The following is a 22,583-nucleotide window of genomic DNA, read 5'->3' as shown; positions in this document are numbered from 1 at the left end:
ACATAAACATGGATAAGTTACATAATGCTGTAAAATTTAAGTATGGTATTGTTTGTCAATGCTTTAAAAAATATCAGAGGCTGGGCGCAGTGGCTCACACCTGTAATCCCAGCACTTTGGGAGGCAGAGGCAGGTGGATCACAAGGTCAGGAGTTTGAGACCAGCCTGACCAACATGGTGAAACCCCGTCTCTACCAAAAATACAAAAATTAGGCAGGCATTGTGGCGCGTGCCTGTAATCCCAGCTCCAGAGATATAATCCCAGAAAACGAGATATGATTCAGTCTAGATGGTCCTGTGAAGTGCTCTGATAGAAGAACAAATTGAACTGAATCTTACTATTTTTGAGGCTGAGTCTCACTCTATGCCCAGGATGGACTGCAGTGGTGCAATCTCAGCTCACTGTAATGTCTGCCACCTGGGTTCAAGAGGTTCTTGTGTCTCAGCCTCCCAAGTAGCTGGGATTACAGGCACACGCCACCATGCCCAGCTAATTTTTGTGTTTTTAGTAAAGATGGGGTTTTGGCCAGATGTGGTGGCTCACGCCTGTGATCTCAACATTTTGGGAGGCTGAGGTGGGCGGATCACAAGGCTAGGAGTTCGAGACCAGCCTGGCCAACATGGTGAAACCGTCTCTAATAAAAATACAAAAATTAGCCAGGTGTGGTAGCAGATGCCTGTAATCCCAGTTACTTGGGAGGCTGAGGCAGGAGAATCATTTGAACTCAGGAGGTGGAGGTTGCAGTGAGCCGAGATTGCGCCACTGCACTCCAGCCTGGGTGATAGAGCAAGACTCCATCTTGGTGGGTGGGGTGGGAAGACAGGGTTTCGCCATGTTGCCCAGCCTGGCCTCTAACTCCTGGGCTCAAACAATCCACCTGCCTCAGCCTCCCAAAGTGCTGGGATTACAGGCATGGGCCACCACGCCCGGCCTAAACTGGATTTTTAAATAGGAAAGAACTGAAGAGATGTTGAAGAGAGGTAAAATATTTTAGGTAGACAGTAAAGGAGTAAGCAAAGGTCTCAAAAGAGTACAAAGCATACGCACACAGTGAGTAAGTCAACCTCTTGGTTATAGCCAAAGACTTACGTAAGGCTGCAATCTGAAGCAAGGGTAGAAACTAATTTATCGTGTGGAAATAAGAGGGTGAGGTGGGAGGAGGAAAGGAAACTTGGTTTTGGTTTTAGATATGGAACATCTGAGGGGAAAACAGCCCATCTTTAGAACTGATTTTCCATCTGTTTTTCCTTTCTTCCCCTTCACAAATACTATGCCTTTTCTATATTCCAAATAAGATACTTTCATCCTACACCTTATTCAGGTGATTTGTTTTGCTCAGGTTTTGCTATTCTTTTTTTTTTTTTTTTTTTTTTTTTTTAAATTTTAGACTCTGGGGTACATGTGCAGGTTTGTTATACAGGTAAACTCGTGTCATGGGGGTGTGTCATACAGATTATTCCACCACCCAGGTACTAAGCCTAGTACCCAATAGTTATTTTTTCAGCTCCTCTCCCTCCTCCTGGCTTCCACCCTCAAGGAGGTCCCAGTGTCTGCTGTTCCCTTCTTTATGCTCATGAGTTCTCATCATTTAGCTCCGACGTATAAGTAGGAACATGCGGTATTTTCTGTTCCTATGTCAGTTTGCTAAAAATAATGGCCTCCAGCTCCATCCATGGTCTTGCAAAGACATGATCTTGTTCTTTTTTCTGGCTGCATAGTATTCTATTTTATATATATATATGTGTGTGTGTGTGTGTGTGTGTGTGTGTGTGTGTGTGTGTGTGTGTGTGTGTGTATGTACCACATTTTCTTTAACCACTCTGTTATCACGGGCATTTAGGTTGATTGTATGTCTTTGCTATTGTGAATAGTGCTGGAATGAATATTGCATGTGTGTGCATGTGTCTTTATGGCAAAATGATTTATATTCTTCTAGGTATATACACAGTAATGGGATTGCTAAGTCAAATGAAAATTCTGTTTTTAGCTCTCTGAGGAATTGCCATACTGCTTTCCACAATAGTTGAACGAATTTACACTCCCACCAACAGTGCTCCCTTTCTCGGCAACCTTGCCAGTATCTGTTATTTTTAAGACTTTTTAATCATAGCCATTCTGACTGGTGTGAGATGGTACTTAAACTAAAGAGCTGCTCTGCACAGCAAAAGAAACTATCAACAGAGTTAACAGACAACCTACAGAATGGGAGACAATATTTGCAAACTATGCATCTGACAGAAGTCTAATATCTAGTATCTATAAGAAACTTAACAAATTCATAAGAAAAAAACCACGCCATTAAAAAGTGGGTAATACATGGATACTTTTCTAAAGAAGACATACATGCAGCCAAGACACATATGAAAAAAAGCTCAATATCACTGATCATTAGAGAAATGCAAATCAAAGCCACAATGTTCTTTGCTATTCTTAAGACATCCTTTCCCCCTTCCTGATTTTGTTCCAGTTAAATTCCATTATGCCTCTGAAACAGTTTAAAGTCTATCCTCTCTATATTCCCACTACGTTTTAGCATTTTATTTTTGCTTTTTTTTGCGACTTATTTTACCTAATTTCATCCTTGTTTATCCACACCTCTTCTCTATTAGGTTGGAAGCTCCTTGAGGGTAGGGACAGTGTCTTTATATTCTCCAAAGTGCCTATATACAAAAGATAAGTGACTGAAATGTTTAGTAGGCAACTTGAAACTACTTAGGTGGAAGGCAAAAGGTTAGACTATCTATCTGAGAATATGTAAAATCATCTCACTGGAAAGAATTAAATGGTCTGAAACAATGGATGAAATCTTTCTGAGAACAAATAATATGATCACCTTAGAACAATGAAATACATCTAAAAGGGAAGACAGGAAAAGATAGTGAGGGAGCAATTCGAGAAGTAATAATAAAAATAATACAAACATACATTTTGTATGACGCCTTAAAATTTCCCAGCTACCTTCTTGTATAATTATTTAATATAATCATAGAAATTTATAAAGTAGGTGGAGGTACTTTTTTATTGCACAGATGAGAAAAATGGAGCTTGATGCAGTTAAATAACTTGCCCAAAGTCTCACGGTGACTAGCCAGAGTTAGAAGCCAGTTTTCTGAATCTTAGTAGTACTACTACTAAGACACAGGTTTGCATCACAGAATGGAGGCCAGTGAGTGTTTCAATAGCAATGATAAGATAGCAATAATACCTTGCATTTGTACTGACCTTCATTATAGCTTCATTATGCCCTTTCAACTCCAATTTGTTCTTAGAATGAAGAGTGGGCAAGAATTAAATGCTGCAGAGCAAGGAAAGAGATCAAAAACTCAGAAAAAGGGCCGGGCGTGGTGGCTCAAGCCTGTAATCCCAGCACTTTGGGAGGCCGAGACAGGCGGATCACGAGGTCAGGAAATTGAGACCATCCTGGCTAACATGGTGAAACCCCGTCTGTACTAAAAAATACAAAAAACTAGCCGGGCGAGGTGGCGGGCACCTGTAGTCCCAGCTACTAGGGAGGCTGAGGCAGGAGAATGGCGTGAACCCGAGAGGCGGAGCTTGCAGTGAGCTGAGATCCGGCCACTGCACTCCAGCCTGGGCGACACAGCAAGACTCTGTCTCAAAAAAAAAAAAAAAAAAAAAACTCAGAAAAAGTTAAGGTTTATGAAGAGTGAAAAAGAGAAAGCAGAGTGTGTCGCCCACTCACCTTTGAAATCTGGCTGTGAAAGGAAGGAAAGAAACAGGATGGTAGCTAAAAGAAGTAGGTTCAGGTGAAGGTAACTTTCAAGAAGGAAGAGAATCATGCATGTTTGAGGGCAAGAAGAAAGTAGGTGTGGAAAAAAAAAGTGAATTTAAGGGGAATAAGAAGAATTTTTACATGTATACCCTACGATACAGAAGAGAGATGGGGACAAAAAGTGATTATCAGGGATGGAGAAGAACATTTCTGAAGCATTAAATTTTCTTTGAAAATAGGGGGCAAAAAAGAGTATAGGGATTATGAAAGTAGAAACAGAAAGCAGTGAAAGTTTAAGTATTTAGGAGTAGAAATATTTAGAATAGCTTGGAAGGGGAGGACTAAAAGGCTGAATGAAACAAAGAGTACAGATAGCTAATATACAGGGAAGCTCCAAAAGAAATTGGATGAAATAATTTGTAGGAAGCCAAATCATCATAGTTTGGAAAGCACTAACAATGATCTGAAGTCTGAAAGTACTATCAGAGAAAGAAGACACTGATTTGATTCAAAATAGAGGGTCTGGCATAGGGGTACAGGAAGAATAAAGAAGTGAGAGAATAGAAATGTCATTGAGACATTTACTGAGTGGCTGTTAAGTTCTCCACATGGGGTAAAAGCCATTTTAAATATTTCGGGAAAACGATGATTCTAGAAAGTAAGGAATGGTTTTTATGTGTCTGGCTACCAATCTTGAACTTTAAACTCTTGTTTTTTTCATTAAATTGTGTTATGTTAACATATATAGGTATTATTTTTAACACACACGAAATATTTTTCAGTTTCTATTTCTAATATCTTAACACTGGCTTTAATCCACATAAACAAAAACTCTTCGGAATCCTGTAACTGTTAAGAGTGAAAAAGTATCCTGAGACCCAAAAGTTTGAGAACCACTAATCTAATTAAAATCCTCACTTTAAAGATGAGAAAAGAGACCAAGTGAGGTAAAATATCTTATCTAACCTTACAAAAATAGGACTAAACCCTAGCCTCTTCACTGTATCACAGTCAAGAGCCCAGTGTCCCCTCCTCAGTCTTTGTACCAATTAGTGAACAAGAGTATATTTCCAAGATAAATTTAAATTCCTTACTGAATAGTTAAATCCTTCTTTATTTGAATTCACGTCAATTAAATGAGGCATCTGACTAACAGTATTGCAAGGTGACCCATACTACTCCTGTTACATGAAAGTTGATTATCCAGCTGATGCAAAATTAATTTATGTAAGTATAAAACTCTTTTCCTTGGCATACTCAAGTAACAAAAATTTGCAAATGAAAATATTACAGATTAATAAATTTTAGATTTAGACATCAAAATCTTTACATTTTTACAGTATTTATTCCTTTTTTTTTTTTTCCCAAGATGTAGTCTTGCTCTGTCGCCCAGGCTGGAGTGTGGTGGCAGGATCTCAGCACACCGCAATCTCTACCTCCTGGGCTCAAGCGATTCTCCCGCCTTAGCCTCCCAAGTAGCTGGGATTACAGGTGCCTGCCACCACGCCAAGCTAATTTTTGTATTTTTAGTAAGACAGAGTTTCACCATGTTGGGAAGGCTGGTCTCAAACTCCTGACCTCAAGTCATCTGCCCTTCTTGGCCTCCCAAAGTGCTGGGATTACAGGTGTGGGCCACTATGTCCAGCCAAAACTTACTCTTAAAAGCCAAGATTTATTGAGTGCTCATTATGTGCTCTCAAAGCACATTACTTGTAATTTTTCTTTTAATATTAGGGAAGGTACCATTTTTAAGCCCATCTTGTATAGATAAAGAAACAGACCCTTAGAGACATAAAGTAACACCAAAGATCATATTTTAGGAACTAAAAATGGTACTGAAACATAGGTACATTCCAAAGCATAGTAAGTACAATGCCCGTGCTTCTGTTTTTATGTAATAGTTGAAAATATTACCATTCTTTCATTAGAGAGAAAAAAAAAACACCCCTGCCACAAAAAGGGGCAACCATACAGTCAAATATCATCTTGGGATTCCTCAACTAAAATTCATTGCCTTTGCCTTTTCCAAATCTATAGTACACTTTGTTGGAATCTGAACTATATTCTCTACCTCTTTTTATTTAGCTCCTGGTAAAGCATGTGATTTCTTTCCTTTTTTTTTTTTTTTTGAGACGGAGTCTCGCTATGTCGCCCAGGCTGGAGTGCAGTGGCGTGATCTCAGCTGACTGCAAGCTCCGCCTCCCGGTTTCACACCATTCTCTTGCCTCAGCGTCCCGAGTAGCTGGGACTACAGGTGCCCGCCACCACACCTGGCTAATTTTTTGTATATTTACTAGAGATGGGGTTTCACGGTGTTAGCCAGGATGGTCTTGACCTCCTGACCTCGTGATCTGCCCACCTTGGCCTCCCAAAGTGCTGGGATTACAGGTATGAGCCACCATGCCCGGCTGCATGTCATTTCTTTTAGTATTGTTTTTGCTGCCAGTATTTTCTGTAATCTGAAGAAACAACTATTAACTCAGTTAAAGATGATTAGGGTAACTCTTAATATAAAAACTCCATGTAATAGGAAACATAAGAGCATATTTTTAAGGAAACAGAAAAAAGATCTTTATATATACACACACATAAAGCAACTATAGTTAACTGCTTGATTACAAATATTAAAATCAGATAAAAGAATTTTCAGTTGGAAGAAACTCTAGAAATGATCTAATTATTACACTTTATATATGGATAAATAAACTGGATGCAGAGAGGTAAAGTGAATTACCTTGCTCAATATAATACAACTAAGACACTGTGGACATTTAACAAGGCAATAAATAATGTGGTACTTCTTTTTTTTTTTTTTTTTTTGAGATGGAATCTCACTCTGTCAGCAGGCTGGAGTGCAGTGGCACAATCTCGGCTCACTGCAATCTCTGCCTCCCGGGTTCAAGCGATTCTCCTGCCTCAGTCTCCCGAGTAGCCGGGATTACAGGCATGCACCACCACGCCCAGCTAATTTTTGTATTTTTAGTGGAGATGGGGTTTCACCATGTTGGCCAGGTTGATCTCGATCTCCTGACCTTGTGATCCACCCGCCTCGGCCTCCCAAAGTGCTGGGATTACAGGCGTGAGCCACTGCACCTGGCTGGTACCTCTTAAATTAGCCAAGGAAACTTAAACAATAGGTGAAGAGCAACTTTCCCACAGAAATAATGTAAAAAACTTTATTATATCCTTTCTAGAAGATGACTTAAACAGTTAACTACTACTCTAAACACTAACAACTCAGCCCAACTGAGGGGAAAAATAATTATGTGAGAGGAGAAGGAGACCAAGAGCTACACTGGGAAACTAGTGGAAAGAGCTAACCCCAATCCTGTCCCAACACTAGTATCTAACATAATGGAAAGCTGTGGTTCTAATGAAGGCTTTTGAGGGCTTCTTGATAACCAAAGTTTCTCAAAGCACTAAAAGGATACTTTTATAACAAGATGCAAGGTCAAACTGTAAGTAGTTAACATATGCAAACTTCACAGAAAGGATAAGCATAACATAATCCCAATACAAAACAAGAGAAACTGCAAGGTGAATACATGACCGTGTACTCTACGATGACATTTACTAGTCTTTAAGTATCCTACTATATCATCTGGCAATGCCTAAGAACACTAACAGTACATTCCCCATGGGGCAGACCTTACAATTCTGAACACTAGCACATATACAATTATCTAAGATCAAAACAGAAAACTCCTAAGGCAAACGGGTAGAGAAAAAGTATCTGGAATGAGAACAGTTTTGAAAAGAAGTACTAACATTTATAATTAAAAATGTATTCTTTCTAAATAGAAAAGAATAAATATTCCATTTACCAGCAGGCATAATGAATGGGTGCCCAGTGGTCACTGTCTAATTGGTTGACTGAAAATCTTTCACTGAGAAGACGGCTTAGTAATTCTGAATCTCCTTCACAGGCGCTTCGGTGGAGAGGAAAATCATCTACCCACTGTCGTTCCCTAATCATTAAAAAGAAATTTTGAAAAATACAAACAGGACTGTTAAAATTGTTTCAAAAGAAATGTGACACATCTATGAAAGCTCTATATCACCGAGCAGCTGTAAACTCAGTAGTGACTACAATGCATACAAATTGCATATATAATTTTAAACAATAGTTTAAATTAGAATGTAAGTTTTTATAAAAGCAATGTGGAGTAAAACTGAAACAGTACTTGTCTTCTGTGACACTGCTCATGCTTCTCTGCCATTTTTCCTGTTTAGGTATTTGGATTTTTGAGTAGTCTGGAGCTCCTAGACCAAAGTATGGATTTATTACCACTTTATCTACCTAGAAAGGGAAAACAATAACAAAAACCCATTAAGAGCTTTGTCCTCTTAATGTTTACATGTTTATATTTTAAATTTATTTATTTATTTATTTATTTATTTATTTATTTATTTACTGAGAATGAGTCTTGCTCTGTTGCCCAGGCTGGAGTTCAGTGCTGCGATCTCAGCTCACTCTGCCTCCCAGGGTCAAGCGATTTTCCTGCCTCAGCCTCTGGAGTAACTAAGACTACAGGGGTACGCCACCACATCTAGCTAATTTTTGTATTTTTAGTAGAGATGAGATTTCACCATATTGGCCAGGCTGGTCCCAAACTCCTGACCTCAGGCAATCCACCTACCTTGGCCTCCCAAAGTGCTGGGATTATAGGTGTGAGCCACTGCACCAGGCCTTCATGTTTATAATTAGTAATGTATGTATATATCTCAGGAAAAAAAATTACACTTGAGATAAAACGTCTTTTAAATCAGAGCTAAAATTCATTCAACTCTTACCCGATTTGTATATTGAAGATCTGATCCAAACAAAGGGTTGTAAATACAGGTATCTGCTTTCTCTAGGGCTAACATTTTACTCTTTATTTCTAGTGCACTATAGCCCATATGTAGTGAGTTTTCTGTCTGACCTGATTCAGTAGCATATGCAGGATTTATGACATTAGTTTTTATCCGCTCAAGAGGAGAAGGTCGGAATAAAGCTGGAATAAAGTGAGATTGTGCATGACGTTCATCTAACCACCTGGCAAAATAAAAATAGAGGTAGAAGTAGCCATTCGAAAGTAAAGATCAAAAAGGTAGATTACTATCCAACTCTGATATATGACACTTGTAGATATTACTTTCAGATTTTTATAATTTTAATTCAGTGTTAGTTAAGTACTTTATTATTTTTAAAATTTATTTATATTGCAAATTGATTTTAACAATTAAGAAAACATGCATAATACTGTACATACTTTCGGGGCACATGTGATAATACGTTCATATGATCTGTAAAGATCAAGTCAGTATACAAATACTTCATTTATTATTAATAAAAGTTTTCTTAATGGATACAGCAAATAAATTTTTTAAATGTATATGCCATTATAGTAATAAAAACTCCTTTCAAAAAACATAAAAGTACTGTTAAAATTCAAACTACTGAGATGTAGGTGACATTAGCCCTCTTCTTACAGAAAGACAAAGGCATAAGAGGTTGAATGACTTATTCACTGATAAGAGTAACTCAATATTAAATGTATAGTTTCATAACAGGGGAATCTCAATTCTTAAGCCACGGCAGTGTTTGCCATTTCTGAAAAATAAAATTAACATGCTGTACCCAGGCCAGGACAACCTTATCTTGGGGTTTTTCATTTTTATATTAGAATTGAAAAACTTACCATTTTTTAAATACATATATTATTTTCATTATTTTCTTCTCAAAGTGTCTGTATCTATCAGAACTAACTTCTACTATAAACATGTATTTGATTAATTAAAAAATACTTCTAATGGCATTTCTTACTTATCCAAGGCTATTAACATCCTTGCTGTAAGTGTAGCAAAGTGAGTACTGGATTCACTACAGACTCGCATGATATCTTGAAAGCAGTAAAAAATTGGGCATCCTGGGGTATATGTATATTTAGTATTATCTGAAAAAGAAAAATGAAGAATTATGTTACCATATAAAAGGTTTACATCTGCATGTTTTCATCTAAAAATATATGTTACAAAATTAACACTTGTTAAGCATAAAATAAATTGTTCTAGATTTGGGATTAGAAGGCCTGGATTCAAGTGATGACTAACTCTGTGACCTTGTCCACTCAGGTAAATGCAACATTTAGAATTTTGGAGGACTGCAGAAACTGTTTCCTCTTTATCTTCCTCAACAATGTTGTAAAACTCATTAATAAGATTTCCAACGCTACTTAAGATACTGAACTTTTTAACCTAAGTATGCCTGGAAAAATATATCTGGAATGCTGCAGCTGCCTAATAAAATACATGTGAGCACTGTGTAGCAGCAGGCTGATGGGATGTCCACAGTAGGTGATTAATACAGTATATCATCAGTATTACTACTGTCTTACATGATGCTAGTGCTCTGTAGTTTCCAAGGTTATTTCGTATCTAATACCTCATTGAATTTTCCAGCACCATGAAACAAGTGGAAGCAGGTAGCAATATTGTCCCTATTTTACAAATAAAGAGCTAAAGAGGAGATTTGCCCAAGGTCACAAAATTATAGGGCTGCAAGGTCTGTACTGAAACTCAATGTGTTTATTATGCCAGGGTGTCAAAGGAATAAAATACTACATTTTCACATTAGGTTTCCTTTTTAAAAATATTACTGATACTATTAGGCAGATTATATTAGAACTATTATTGATTCTTGTCCCAAATACAAGATAGGTTCTGATCATAATCTGTTAATTTTCCAGAATACTTCAGGATCAATTTTTATTTTATCTATGGCATATCTTTAGAAAAATCCTTTACTGTAACCTGAGCACTTTAAATTTCAATGATGCCTTCCCTCCTCATTTCTTCATCCTTTTAAAAACTAAAACAAAAACATTACTGTTGAGCCAAGAAGCCTGTATATTATTTTGAAATCAAAATGTCTTTAACATATTTCCCTTCTTCTATTAATTTTAAAATATGTATTTTATAATATTATAGTAGTAACTATGAATGCAAATTCCTAAGTTCCTCAGTAGACCTTTACTTAGCATCTAAAGTATATGAAGATTTGTAAGATATATTTAGACTTTACCTTTGACAACTGATGGAACAATAAATAATGATGCTTCTCTGCCCATCTTCTCTCCATCCAGAGGAAATTTTTTCATTAGTACAACTCGTTTTCCTAATCATTTTTAAAAAGTTAGCAAAACAAAAATAATACACTTTTAAATCTTATAAATTACCTTGAGAATTAGAAAATAGATACTTCAAAAGGCAGCATTAAGAGGAACTGAAATATACTAAGTCAACTTTATTATATGTACTAAAAAAAACTGATAAATGCAAAATCATTCTGTGGACAATCCTTGTAGATTTAGGGTCCTAGTCTTGACCCCCTAGAAGAGAAGCTTCCTAAGCAAAGCTAGGAAAACTGTTCTGCTAAGAGCTGAGAAGGCAGAACAACCATGTATTCTGCAGGGTCAATAGGCATATACCACCTCACTCAACTAGGATAGAGACAGTAAGAATTTTATTATATTCTGGCATATGTAAGTTTCAAAGTCTTAATGTTTAGTGGCTCTTCATTTAATATTTAACCTCCATCCTCAATTTCAGGTTTTATTAAAATCTGATTGGGCTACAAACTATTGTTCTGAATTGTAACTACCATTCTTAATGTTTTTCCTGAATTGGCAGTAAGTTATTAATGAATAATAACCTACAAGTCTTGTATTCTAAAACCCCTCATCCTCTAGACCTTTGTCATACTTTCAATGCTTCCAATTTCCTCACCCTAAGAAACAGAACCTCGTTCCTGACCAAGGTAGAAATGCCTAGTAGGCAGGTGGGATGCCTTCTGTGGGCAGGTAAATGATGCAAGACTTCAAATAGATTCATTTATTCACAAAATATCAGAGTCAATATTTGTGATTATTAAGACCTTCTATATTATAGCCCCCAATTATTTCACGAAATGAACACTTGTACAAAATATAAGTGTTAGATACAGAACATTCTAATATACTTCAGAGGCACTATTACTTTTGCCTGGCTTGAAGTCTTGTCTCTACTTAATCTTTCCTGCCTTGCTGTTTCCCCAGATCCAGTTACGATCTATTATTTAAATGCCTATTTTGCAAATTATATATGTAACTATGAGATCTGTTAGTGGGGCAGGGAAGCACTGACAAGTTAGGAGATGAAAGTTCTAGTCCTAATTCCTCTACCAATGGAATGCTTATAGGAGGAGACAGCCTATGCCTGCATTCCCATTTTACAGATGTGAAAATCACTACCTATCAACGGGATCAATTTAAGAATTTCATGTATAAGTGTAGTAGTGCTTTGTAAATGACATACAACACAGTACAAAAATATTAAGCCTAACCACTGCTAATAGTCATTTGTGATTTTCATGTGATGTTTACATAAGGAAACATATTACTTCAAAAATATTTTATAGACTTAGAAAAACAAATAGGATACTCAGGATAGAGTATGGCTCATTAATATATTATGCTTTTCTACTTTAGTTTCTTGATAAAAGCTCCCTGAAAATATATTAGTATATTTTATGTCTGAGTATACAGGGCAAAATGGTGCTAGATATGTTTCTCGGTGACTGTCCACTCATAACTCCTCCTAAGGGAAACTACCCAGCCCTCTGGATCAGGGCAAGTTTTTGTTAACAGTGAGATCTCTTCCATATCCCTCTGGGTAAAAGGACCTAGTGGCAGAGCTTAGTTAATGCATAACAAATTATGACTTGTCTATAATTTATGTCTATAATGATTTGTCAGCTCAAATATGTGATTTAGATAATCAGATTTCTGTCTCGGGGATTTAGTGTCAGGATAGATGCTGATAACTATAATGACCTGGCAATAGTAGAATAAGTTCAGATAAAAATTTATCAGAGAAGTCCAAGACTGAGGTAGATGAGACTGACCAATCTGTGGCATCCAAAGACAGTCTTCACATGCCTTGATTCCCAAAAAAGGATAGCTCCCTCCACCTTTTTAATAAGCTAAGATTGCTTTCTTGATCTTATTATACAGTGAATCTGGTAATTAGAGAAAAGGAATTCTCTTTGTGAGACTCAGAGTATTTATCAGAGATCATATGCAGGAACTGTTTTTTATTTTTTTGAGATGGAGTCTTACTCTGTTGCCCAGGCTAGAGTGCAGTGGCACAATCTTGGCTCACTGTAACCTCCATCTCCCGTATTGAAGCAATTCTTCTGCCTCAGCCTCCTGAGTAGCTGGGACTACAAGGCATGTACTACCACACTGGGCTAATTTTTGTATTTTTGGTACAGATGGGGTTTAACCATATTGGCCAGGCTAGTCTCGAACTCCTGACCTCGTGAAACACCCACCTCAGCCTCCCAAAGTGCTGGGATTACAGATGTGAGCCACTGCGCCTGGCCACAGGAACTACTTATAATCCTGAGTTAAAATCCTTACAGTCCCAACCCACAAAAACTCTTCAGGCTCTATTAGGGGAAGTAACCTATCAGGGAGCTAAAATACAGTGAATGGTACCTCCAAAAGTTAAGAAACACAGGCTTATAGCTCAGTTATGTATTTCTAGAAAACAAATATCCAAAATAACTAATAAGTCAAACCACAGGATTTGGCTGTATCTCTGCAACAAAAATAATCTCTTTACTGAAACAGATGAATCAGACAACTAATCCCTATAAAAATGTACACTGAATAAGCTTTGAAAAACCAAAAAAGTAGGCATAGAGAGGTATGTATGCTTTACTTCACTAACAACTGTTTTCTACTGCTGCTTGACTGAATTGGCTTTACTTTTTAAATTGTAGTAACTGAATCCTGGATGTAGTTTGTAGTTTCTGTAACATTTGACTGCTATCTGTTTCTACAGTCTGAGAAAATGGATCATTACTTTCTAGTCACGTTCAAAGGCTATTATGTAATATTTTAAAGGGGGCCTCAATCTTTCAGGGTTAATACTTCCACAATTCAGTCTGACTTTCTGAAAAGGGTCTTCTTTCTATGACCAAATAGGAAGAAAACCTCTGCTACCTGGTAATTTAGAGGACTTTCCCTAATCCACGAATATTAACTTTTACTTAGTTTTGGAGAGATGAGTATAGTTTCCTCTGTCATTAAGTAGAGAAATAGGAATAGTAGTTAAAAGATACTTACCTAGGGAACTATACTTCACACCAACATTGTGAATTCTTTAAATACTTTTCAACTTTTAAAAAATTTGTCAAGTTACATCTTGAAGGGGCTGGGGTGTACCTTAAAAAACACTTAAGTTTTTTTTGCAAGTTTGTTAAATGTAAAGGAATATAAAAAGAAATTGGTTTAATATGTGTATATTTTTAAAAGAATCTATCTCCACAAGTATTTTAAACAATGTATTTTTTAAAAAAGAAGTTTCCTACCTCTGATACCCTGGTTTGCAGGAGAAATTGGTTTAGTGGTTTCTACTACATAATCCAAAATGCCTTGTGTTATTTCACTGTTGCCTTGAAGTTTTGTTTCCAATAAAACTTTCTTTCTCTTTTTTTTCTGTCCTTCAATGGGGACCTCATGCAACAAAATCTTAGATGAGAAAAACAACATTAAGAGAAAGCTTAAAATAAAGTCTACTTGCCCTAGAAAACTACAATAAGCTAGTAGTCTTTCTCAACTCTAGCTGCATATTAGAATAATTTGGGAAGCTTTAAAACAATAGCAATGCCCAGCCCCATCCCACACGGATGGGAATGTCTGGGGTCTGGTTCTTACATTTTTAAAAGTTCCCCAGGTGATTCTACAGTGCAGCCAGGAGTGAGAAATGGTAAGCTACAGCACTGCTGAAGCAGTAGCCTACTGAGAAACCCCACAGTACCCTTTAACAGGTTTCAGACAACCTTAAAAAATCAGTTTAAAGGAAATGCTAGATAAATTAGGTTACATTATAAGTATTTCATATTGCTTGAAATCTGTTGCATAAAAAAGGTAACAATTCAGTTATATACATGTATATGTATGTACATATAGTCTTAATTACATGTTTACTACTAATAACCTACGTGTCAATAAATAGCAAATGGTCAAAAGGCACGCAGCAGAAAAAAGACAAAATAATGGGCAGAGACCTAAAATAATTGGCTTGTTAATACGAATTTACAAGATATAATAAGGCTTTATATGTGAATGATAATACAGAATGACATTCAATGGTAGAAATAAATTATTATTAAATGTTCTTACTTCGTATGACTTAGCTCTGTATTCCCGAGAATTGAGACTGGCAGTATTCTTTGGACGAATAACAGCAACATATGCATCTTCTATGTTTTCCGGATTTCCCATTGCTTTATAAAACAAATAAAAAATCCCTTGAAAGATTAAATGACACATTTGATGGCAACATAAAAAAAAAAAGTAACACATCTTAAATTGAAAAATTTTATTTCCACATAATCATGTTGAAAAAATTTTTTAAAAAATAAAATGTTCTCTATCCTAGAATATATAGTGCCTAAAAGGCAAGCCAGGAATGACTTTGACTGCATCTTTACTGTTCAACTACTCAAAACCTTAGCTGATAATTTAAGATTTCCTTTGTATTTTTTTCCTTTTAAAATAGAGTTATACATTTTCATAGGTGTTAACTGCATAGTAATAATCTGCCTTTGGGGCCAAAAAAAAGTGATTATGATTATAAAATATCTTGTAAATAATGACTTGAAATAGTGATTCAGAATAATATACACTTTTTCCATAAATTACAAAAGTGAATGTTAGTTATACTGTTAACAGTTTGGAAGTTGGAAATGGTAGATGTTTTACATCCATTGACATTTATTCCAGAACTTTTAGCAAGGAGAACTTTGATATTAGACATTTAGATGAGCTAAAGCATAGTATATAATTTTCTTTCGAGTTGCTTATTACAGAACCAAAACTATTTGGTCAGTTAATAAAAGCCTTATGACGGTGATTTAAGAATCTTCCATTTCCCTTATCGAATTCCTTGATAATCCAATTTTTTTTTTTTTTTTTTTAAACAAAGTCTTGCTCTTTCGCTGAGGCCAGAGTGCAGTGCACAATCTTGCCTCACTGCAACCCTCGCCTCTTGGGTTCAGGTGATTTTCCTGGCTCAGCCTCCTGAGTAGCCGGAATTAACAGGCGTGTGCCAGCATGTTCGGTTAACTTTTGTATTTTTTAGTAGAGATGGAGTTTCACCATGTTGGCCAGGCTGGTCTCAAACTCCTGACCTCAGGTGATCCGCCTGCCTCAGCCTCCCACAGTGCTGGGATTACAGGCGTGAGCCACCACACCTGTCAATAATCCAAATTTTTTATTCCAAATATATTCACTGTGTGTGTGTGTATATGTGTCCAGGTGTATGTGTGTGTACATGCATATACTTTGTCCCCCTAAATCTTAAGACTCCATTGCGCAATTTTCAACAAGTGACTGAATTTCAACTACAATCTTGGTTGTATAATAGTTATCTTCATTGAGTAAATTTCTTTAATGGCTACACTAAAGGGCATCTTTCTGTACTGATTATTTTCTTTCTCTTTTTTTTTTTTTTTTTTTTTTGAGATGGAGTCTGGCTCTGTCACCCAGGCTGGAGTGCAGTGGCGCGATCTCGGCTCACTGCAAGCTCCGCCTCCCGGGTTTATGCCATTCTCCTGCCTCAGCCTCCCGAGTAGCTGGGACTACAGGCGCCCGCCACCGCGCCCGGCTAGTTTTTTGTATTTTTTAGTAGAGACGGGGTTTCACCGTGTTAGCCAGGATGGTCTCGATCTCCTGACCTCGTGATCCGCCCGTCTCGGCCTCCCAAAGTGCTGGGATTACAGGCTTGAGCCACCGCGCCCGGCCTCTTTTTTTTTTTTTTTTTTAAAAAGCTTCTGGTCATTTATTTGTCAGCAAATATCTAAAAGAACATTAAAGAAAGAGCTTCTTTCCCGGCTATGTTGAGATGAACTTCTTCAGTTTTTAAAAAACCACTAGGCATTAACATTATCTGTTCATATTTAATGAGTTCCCTACTGCTGCAACTCTCAAGATAGACCATTTTGAAGAAAGGGTTTTGAATGTTATTTGAGAGGAGATAGAGTAATTATCCTGTTTTGTCCACTGCAGCTGAAAATACCACTCTGTAACTTTAATTCACTTCCCTAAATAACAATTAAAAAGTGCCTTATGATTGTAAAATTACCTTAAGAAGTTCTGTTAAAATGCAGTAGCTTTTGGCATTTTACACAAACTTTAGCCTAAGATTAAAACAACCATTAAAATTATTGTACGAAAATTTTACATAAAATAATTTAAGTAATTTTCAAATTTATCTTAGATTCTAAAACTTTCCATTGATTTAGATCCAAAAAAACCCTATGGATCTTTCACTAGAAAAAATACAGTAAAACATTAGGATAGAGACATTTCATTGTGTGAAAAGTTTTGAGGACATTTCATTCTTTATCATTACATACTTCATGAAATTTTTTTCAATCCAATTTTTTTCATAAGATCATTCTTAAAACCCACCTCATGCACCAGACCTTCCTACATCATGTGAAAAGGATGAGGCCTTTTTCTTCTCAGAATTTCTATTTAGCAATTACTTTTCACCACAGATTAACAATGACTTGGAGATAATAAACCTTTACAAATTATGAGACAGACGCATTGAAGACTGCAAGCCCCAAAAAGAAAGACATTGTATTGTGATATAGGGCACAATTACAGAAACCATTTTTTCTATTAAGGACCTAAAAGAGAAATCAAGTAATTCTTAGTTTTCTAAACACAATTTAAAGCAAATCAATTCCTATCTTGGTCAACTCATGTTAAGAAAACATTTACTAGAAAAGTACTTTGTCAATACTCATCACTTCTCTAGAATATTTAATTAATACTGCACAGAACCCTGAACTTTTAAAAGGTAAACAAATGTGATTTTAAAAAGACGTAACTATGAAAGTAACAGTATCTGGTTTTCTTAAACCAAACACTTTTTTTTTTTTTACCATATCCCCAAAATATTCTTAAAATTCATTTTCAAGAACTATTCGTACTTGACTACTAAAAATCTACATTCTTCCAGTGACATGAAAGAAGGAAACAAAGGCTTAAGTCAGGAAAATAACAAAAGTAACTAACATAGGAAGGTAAAACTGCTAAGGGAGAAACACATACAAATTGATAGAGAGGGAGTTTCTAGAAAATGAGTAGCTTCAACTAAAATACGAGAAAGGTATAACTAGAGTTTGCAATATGTTTAGACTGAGTCTGAGAAGAGGGTTCAAGTGAATAAGTAGAGGAAACGTGGCATTTTGTTATATGGCTCACTCTATTCTGGAAAATGTTAGGCACAAATGATAATATGCTGCCTAAGTAATAAGACCGTATAAACTAGTGGAAGTGGTCCTTAATTGGGGAGTGGCACCTACCTGGGATCACTGGAAAATATGGAGGGCATTTCTGGTTGTCACTATGACTGATGAGGGGAGATGTACAACTGCCATTTAGTGTCCATGGAACAGGTTTGTTAATATCCTCTTAGTATGCTAGACAGCGTTTGCAAACAGAAACTGTAAAGGCACATAAGCACTCCAGAAGAGTAAGAAAATAATGAGGCTGAAATCTTGGGTTAGACCAGCGAGATGAAATACTTCTGGTGAGGCTAAAAACAACATGTAGAAAAAGCGATGAAAGCAAAAAACCTTAAAAGGTGGAGAAAGGTGTAGAGGCGAGAAATGAGTTAGAGGGGGAGAAGTGAGTTAGAATGACAAGCTGTGAATCCCTGTCCCTGCAATGACAAAAATACGTAATCACTCTGCCTGGCAGGTTTCTTCCTGCGCCACCACCCATCAACGTCCACTACCGGGGAAAAATGTAAGCCTCTTTGTTCAAAGAGTTTCCACCCAAAAAGTGGCTTTGGTTTCTCGGTAACTACGTGTGACAAATAAACTCCTTGCCTGGGGCAACTAGATGTGGAGATAGTTCAGTCTCCCACCTCTGTTTTCCCTCGCTGGAGTCGAACTTGCTCCTTCTGTTTCCCGAAGGACACCGAGAGGTCCCACCCGTATGGCCTGCCGCGAGTGCCTCTCCGGCCGCTACATTCAACTAAATGGGTGGGACAGTCACCTGGCGAGGAGGCACAGGGACCGTCACCGCTTTCTCATTCCTCCTTCCCTCCTCCCAGGCACAGCAGCCCGGCCCAGCTTCCTGTGACAGAAAAACTCTCAGTCGCCAAAAGAAAGCCGTCCTGAGGGTTCCCGCGCGCTCCCCACCCGGCACCCCAAAAGCTGAGGTCTCTGGAATCGGAGACCCTCTTGCCCACCTGCTCTTTACTGTCCTTCCCTCTCCTCGCACCTCAGCACCATTCACCCTTCACCCTCTCCCAAAACTATGGGGTCCCAGGTCTTCAAAGGCCTTAGGTTTCCACCCAGCCGCTACCGTAGCTACGAAATCGCTTCCGGGTTCACACCCTTTGCAGCCTCGCGGTTGGCGGTGGAAGAGCTTCCGGGTCGGCCGCCGGGCTGCTGCCGTTCCTGCTGCTTTTCTCTGGACCTGCAGTCTCTCAGGGGCTGGTGGCAGGCGACTAGGAGACTAGGGTGGTAGCGGCGGGGGTGCCAGCGGCTGAGTAGGAGCCGGAGGCGGGGGAGGGGAAGAGGGCGGCCGGGGCTGCGCGCGCGCAAGGCTGGAACATGAGCCGGACTTGACCGCGAGGCGGAGGCAAGAGCCACCGCCCCCTCTTCCCCTCCCCTGAGTGAGGCGGCGCAGCGGCCGGAGAGGGATGGGGGGCGCCCGCCCAGTCTGAGCCTCGCCGCCGGCGCCTTCGGCTCACGCAGCGCTTCCCGCGGGCCGCCACTGCGCACCCTGGGCCACATCAGCCTCCTCCTGACGGGTGCACCCGGGCCGGCGAGGAAGGGGCACCCGTCCGAGTGGGTGGGGCGGGCAGGGTACCTAAGGTCACCAGCTCGGCTGTAGAGGCAGGGGCGGCCGAGGCGGAACTGCGGAGTTGCTGGGTCCACCGACCCTTACCCTCAGCGGGAGAAGTAACCGTAAGTCTCAGCTTCGCAGTACGAATCTGTTTGAGGCTGCCTCTACCCATTTGTGGCTCCGAGTTCAGAGCTATCTAGTTCACACCCTCCTGGATTTACTAGGAGCGTGCCTGTCTCCTGTTTTGGAGCATTGTCCCTCTGTCTGTCCCCATCCCTGAACAGGCAGCATTCTCCGCCCACAGGGCTTTTCTCCCAGCGAATTTGCAAGCCTCGGGTTTTCGTGACGCGTCCCATCCTCCCCATCTGGATGCATCTCCTTGTCCCTCTGTCCTCAAAGGATCTGTGTCCTTCCTCGCAGCCTCCCTCCCACCCCCCCATCCCCCCATCCTTTGAGACGTGGAAAGCCACGGGTTCTGCCGACCTCGGGGGTTAGAGACAGTCTTGAGAAGCAGATGGGTAAAAGTGCTCTGCAGGGCTGTGATGGGTGGGGATAGGTGCAGATGGCTCCAGTGAACCTTTATTTTTGCAGCTTCTGCCACCAAAACAAAAGAATGGAGCGCTCCCCTGTATTCTGATTGTTCTGCCTATGTATGAGCTGTTTTCTGTACGTAGCTGTTTGAGTCGCAGGAAATTGAAACTAGAGCCGTAATAAAGCATCTCCTGAGGAGATTTTGAGAATTAGTCTCCGAAGCTCGATTCACGCGGAATGGCATATCGAACAATCTTGTATTGAAATGACCATCCATTTCAGAAGAGCTTTACTGGTAGAGCTGATAGATAAATGTAAAGATAAGAGTCTGCTGTTTCAAGTAGTGTATTTTAGATACCTTTAAATTTTATTGTTTTAATTTTCATCTATTTCTTAATTTGTGAAGTATGTGGGTATGTGTAAGGTGTAAAAATCTTTGTATTGGAAGCTTTTGCTTTGTTACAAGCTTTTGCTTTGTTGCTTTTGAGACAAGAGACTTTTAAAGATCATATTAGATTGTATTTGATAATTATTTTGAATTCTTAATTCCAGAGAAATCTTTTTTTGTATCAGCCACTCACAGATGTTACTCACATTGGTGCCTGTGACCTTCCTGCTTCTTAAACTGTGAATGTCTTCAGTGTATTTTCAGAGTTTGGAACTAGACGTTTTTTCTCATTAGAATTTGATTTGCTTTTTAAACTGCTACTGCAGAACTTTCCAGAAATTAGATTTAAAAATAATTTTAATGCTGTCAGTGATTAGACAATAGCTCTTATATGACTTTATGCATTTGCTACTTTTTAGAGCACTATAGGAGCAAACGATGATTTAAGAATAATTTTACTGTGTACTGCAGGTTGTTATTCTGCAAACTACTGTGTAGTGTAGGCTGGTAGCTTTGGTGTTTTGTATTGCTGAAAAACATTGTTATTTCATTAAGAAAGATGGATGTATTTAATGATTTTTCCCCCCAACCTCCTTTCAGCAGTTAATTTTGGGCTATTATCTGATTTGTAACTTCTCACTGTTCACAGATTTTAATTTGAAGTAGGCTCAGGAGATGTAGTTCCAACTCTCTCTCTGGAAATGTACTTAGCACAGAAGCCAAGCACTGTACAGAGTTGAGTGTATTATTAAGGGTGTGGCTTTTGCTTTCTGTAAAATTGTTCAGTTTCTGAATAAGAGTAGGGTGCTCTAGTGAGGTGATGGGCGCTATCTTGGAGAAGTCTTAGAAAAAATGTTGTTGATTCTCTCTTTTACTTGGGGTAGGATGGGGAAGATAGGACCATATTTTCCTATTTCACTGTTCCCTTGACCACTACACCGAGAATTTTGAGTTTTCAATATGTAAGGAGTCTGAAACTGTGCAGACTGTGCTGTAAACAAGGGCTCTAACAGGTAGGTGACTCCTGAAACATGGGAGGGAAGTTTTGTTAGCCACTCTTTTGTACTCCTATGGCACTGCCCGCTTCTCAAAGAGTGAGTTTTCTTTCCTCTTTCTTTTCTGGGGTATGCACTCAAACTTCTGAAAGTGAAATATGTGTCTTTACAGCTTGCTTGTAGATAAAAGTGCAAGCTCATTTTCACATATAAGTAAATGGAAGAACTATGAATTAAGTTAATCTGAACGTCCTTGAAATGAAGTTGGAAAAGATTCCTCAATGCTTTAGGTAATTTTTCCCCCTTTGAGGATGCATATAACATTTATTTAGATTAAGTTTTAAAATATTTCCTTCAAATATTTGACACATTTGCCAAAAAGGATTTGGGAGTGGACTAAGTCACTATTAAAGAGACCAGTCTGAGGGGACTTTTTATACGTTGATCTAAAAATGCTTAGGTTTTTAATTTACTTTTCAAAGTGGCTTTCTTGGGGGAATGGTAATTTTTGGATTCTCAGTTTATTTTTCAGATAACCTCAGACTTCCTCTTTCTTTTCCAGATTCTCTCTCTCTTTCCTTTCCTTTCCGTTCCATTCCGTTCCGTTCCTTTCCTTTCTTTCGAGATGCAGTCTCACTCTGTCGCTAAGGCTGGAGTGCAGTGGTGTGATCTTAGCTCAGTGCAACCTCCGCCTCCCAGGGTCAAGTGATTCTCCTGCCTCAGCCTCCCGAGTAGCTGGGACTGCAGGCGCCTGCCACCACACCCAGCGAATTTTTGTATTTTTAGTAGAGACGAGGTTTCACCATGTTGGCCAGACTGGTCTCAAACTCTTGAACTCAGGTGATCCCCCTGCCTTGGCCTCCCAGAGTGTTGGGATTACAGGCGTCAGCCACTGCACCTGGTCTTCCAGATACTTTCATGTCTATTTCATTTCCATAAACCTTTATTGAGCATCTGCTGTGTGTGCCAAGCACTTCATTAGGTTCTGAAACTACAAGGGTAAATTATTCAAGGTTCCTTTCCTCATTGAGGT

The 22,583-nt window shown here is 38.6% G+C and overlaps 2 protein-coding genes across 51 annotated transcripts in view; one reads left to right on the top strand and one right to left on the bottom strand.

Annotated features, from left to right (window-relative positions):
• KRIT1 (KRIT1 ankyrin repeat containing) overlaps positions 1-19,374 on the bottom strand; it is a 46,994-nt gene extending 27,620 nt beyond the window's left edge. For 2 of the 44 annotated variants that reach the window (XR_012432690.1, XM_045388769.2), the window contains exons 1-10: positions 19,035-19,159; positions 18,708-18,919; positions 17,237-17,460; positions 14,945-15,048; positions 14,131-14,290; positions 10,798-10,890; positions 9,541-9,670; positions 8,526-8,769; positions 7,916-8,031; positions 7,556-7,699 (exon numbers count right to left, since the gene is read on the bottom strand). Coding sequence is in view for 38 of the 44 variants with exons in the window: in XM_045388769.2 (XP_045244704.1) it covers positions 7,556-7,699; positions 7,916-8,031; positions 8,526-8,769; positions 9,541-9,670; positions 10,798-10,890; positions 14,131-14,290; positions 14,945-15,046 (989 nt within the window). In the remaining 6 variants the exon portion in view is untranslated. Of the gene's footprint in view, positions 1-2,570; positions 2,662-7,555; positions 7,700-7,915; positions 8,032-8,146; positions 8,770-9,540; positions 9,671-10,797; positions 10,891-14,130; positions 14,291-14,944; positions 15,073-17,236; positions 17,461-18,141 lie in introns of all 44 variants that reach the window. The other 42 variants (XR_012432689.1, XM_005550244.4, XR_012432692.1 and 39 more) reach the window with 39 other exon arrangements.
• The window catches only part of ANKIB1 (ankyrin repeat and IBR domain containing 1), a 155,501-nt gene continuing 152,136 nt past the window's right edge, over positions 19,219-22,583 (top strand). For 5 of the 7 annotated variants that reach the window (XM_074035537.1, XM_074035536.1, XM_045388754.3 and 2 more), the window contains exon 1: positions 19,219-19,758. The gene's annotated coding sequence lies outside the window, so the exon portion shown is untranslated. The remainder of the gene's footprint in view (positions 19,759-22,583) is intronic. The other 2 variants (XM_074035535.1, XM_074035534.1) reach the window with 1 other exon arrangement.

This window comes from Macaca fascicularis, chromosome 3 (genome assembly GCF_037993035.2).
Source record: "Macaca fascicularis isolate 582-1 chromosome 3, T2T-MFA8v1.1".
Lineage (NCBI taxonomy): Eukaryota > Metazoa > Chordata > Mammalia > Primates > Cercopithecidae > Macaca > Macaca fascicularis.
This window is presented reverse-complemented; position numbering and strand designations above follow the sequence as displayed.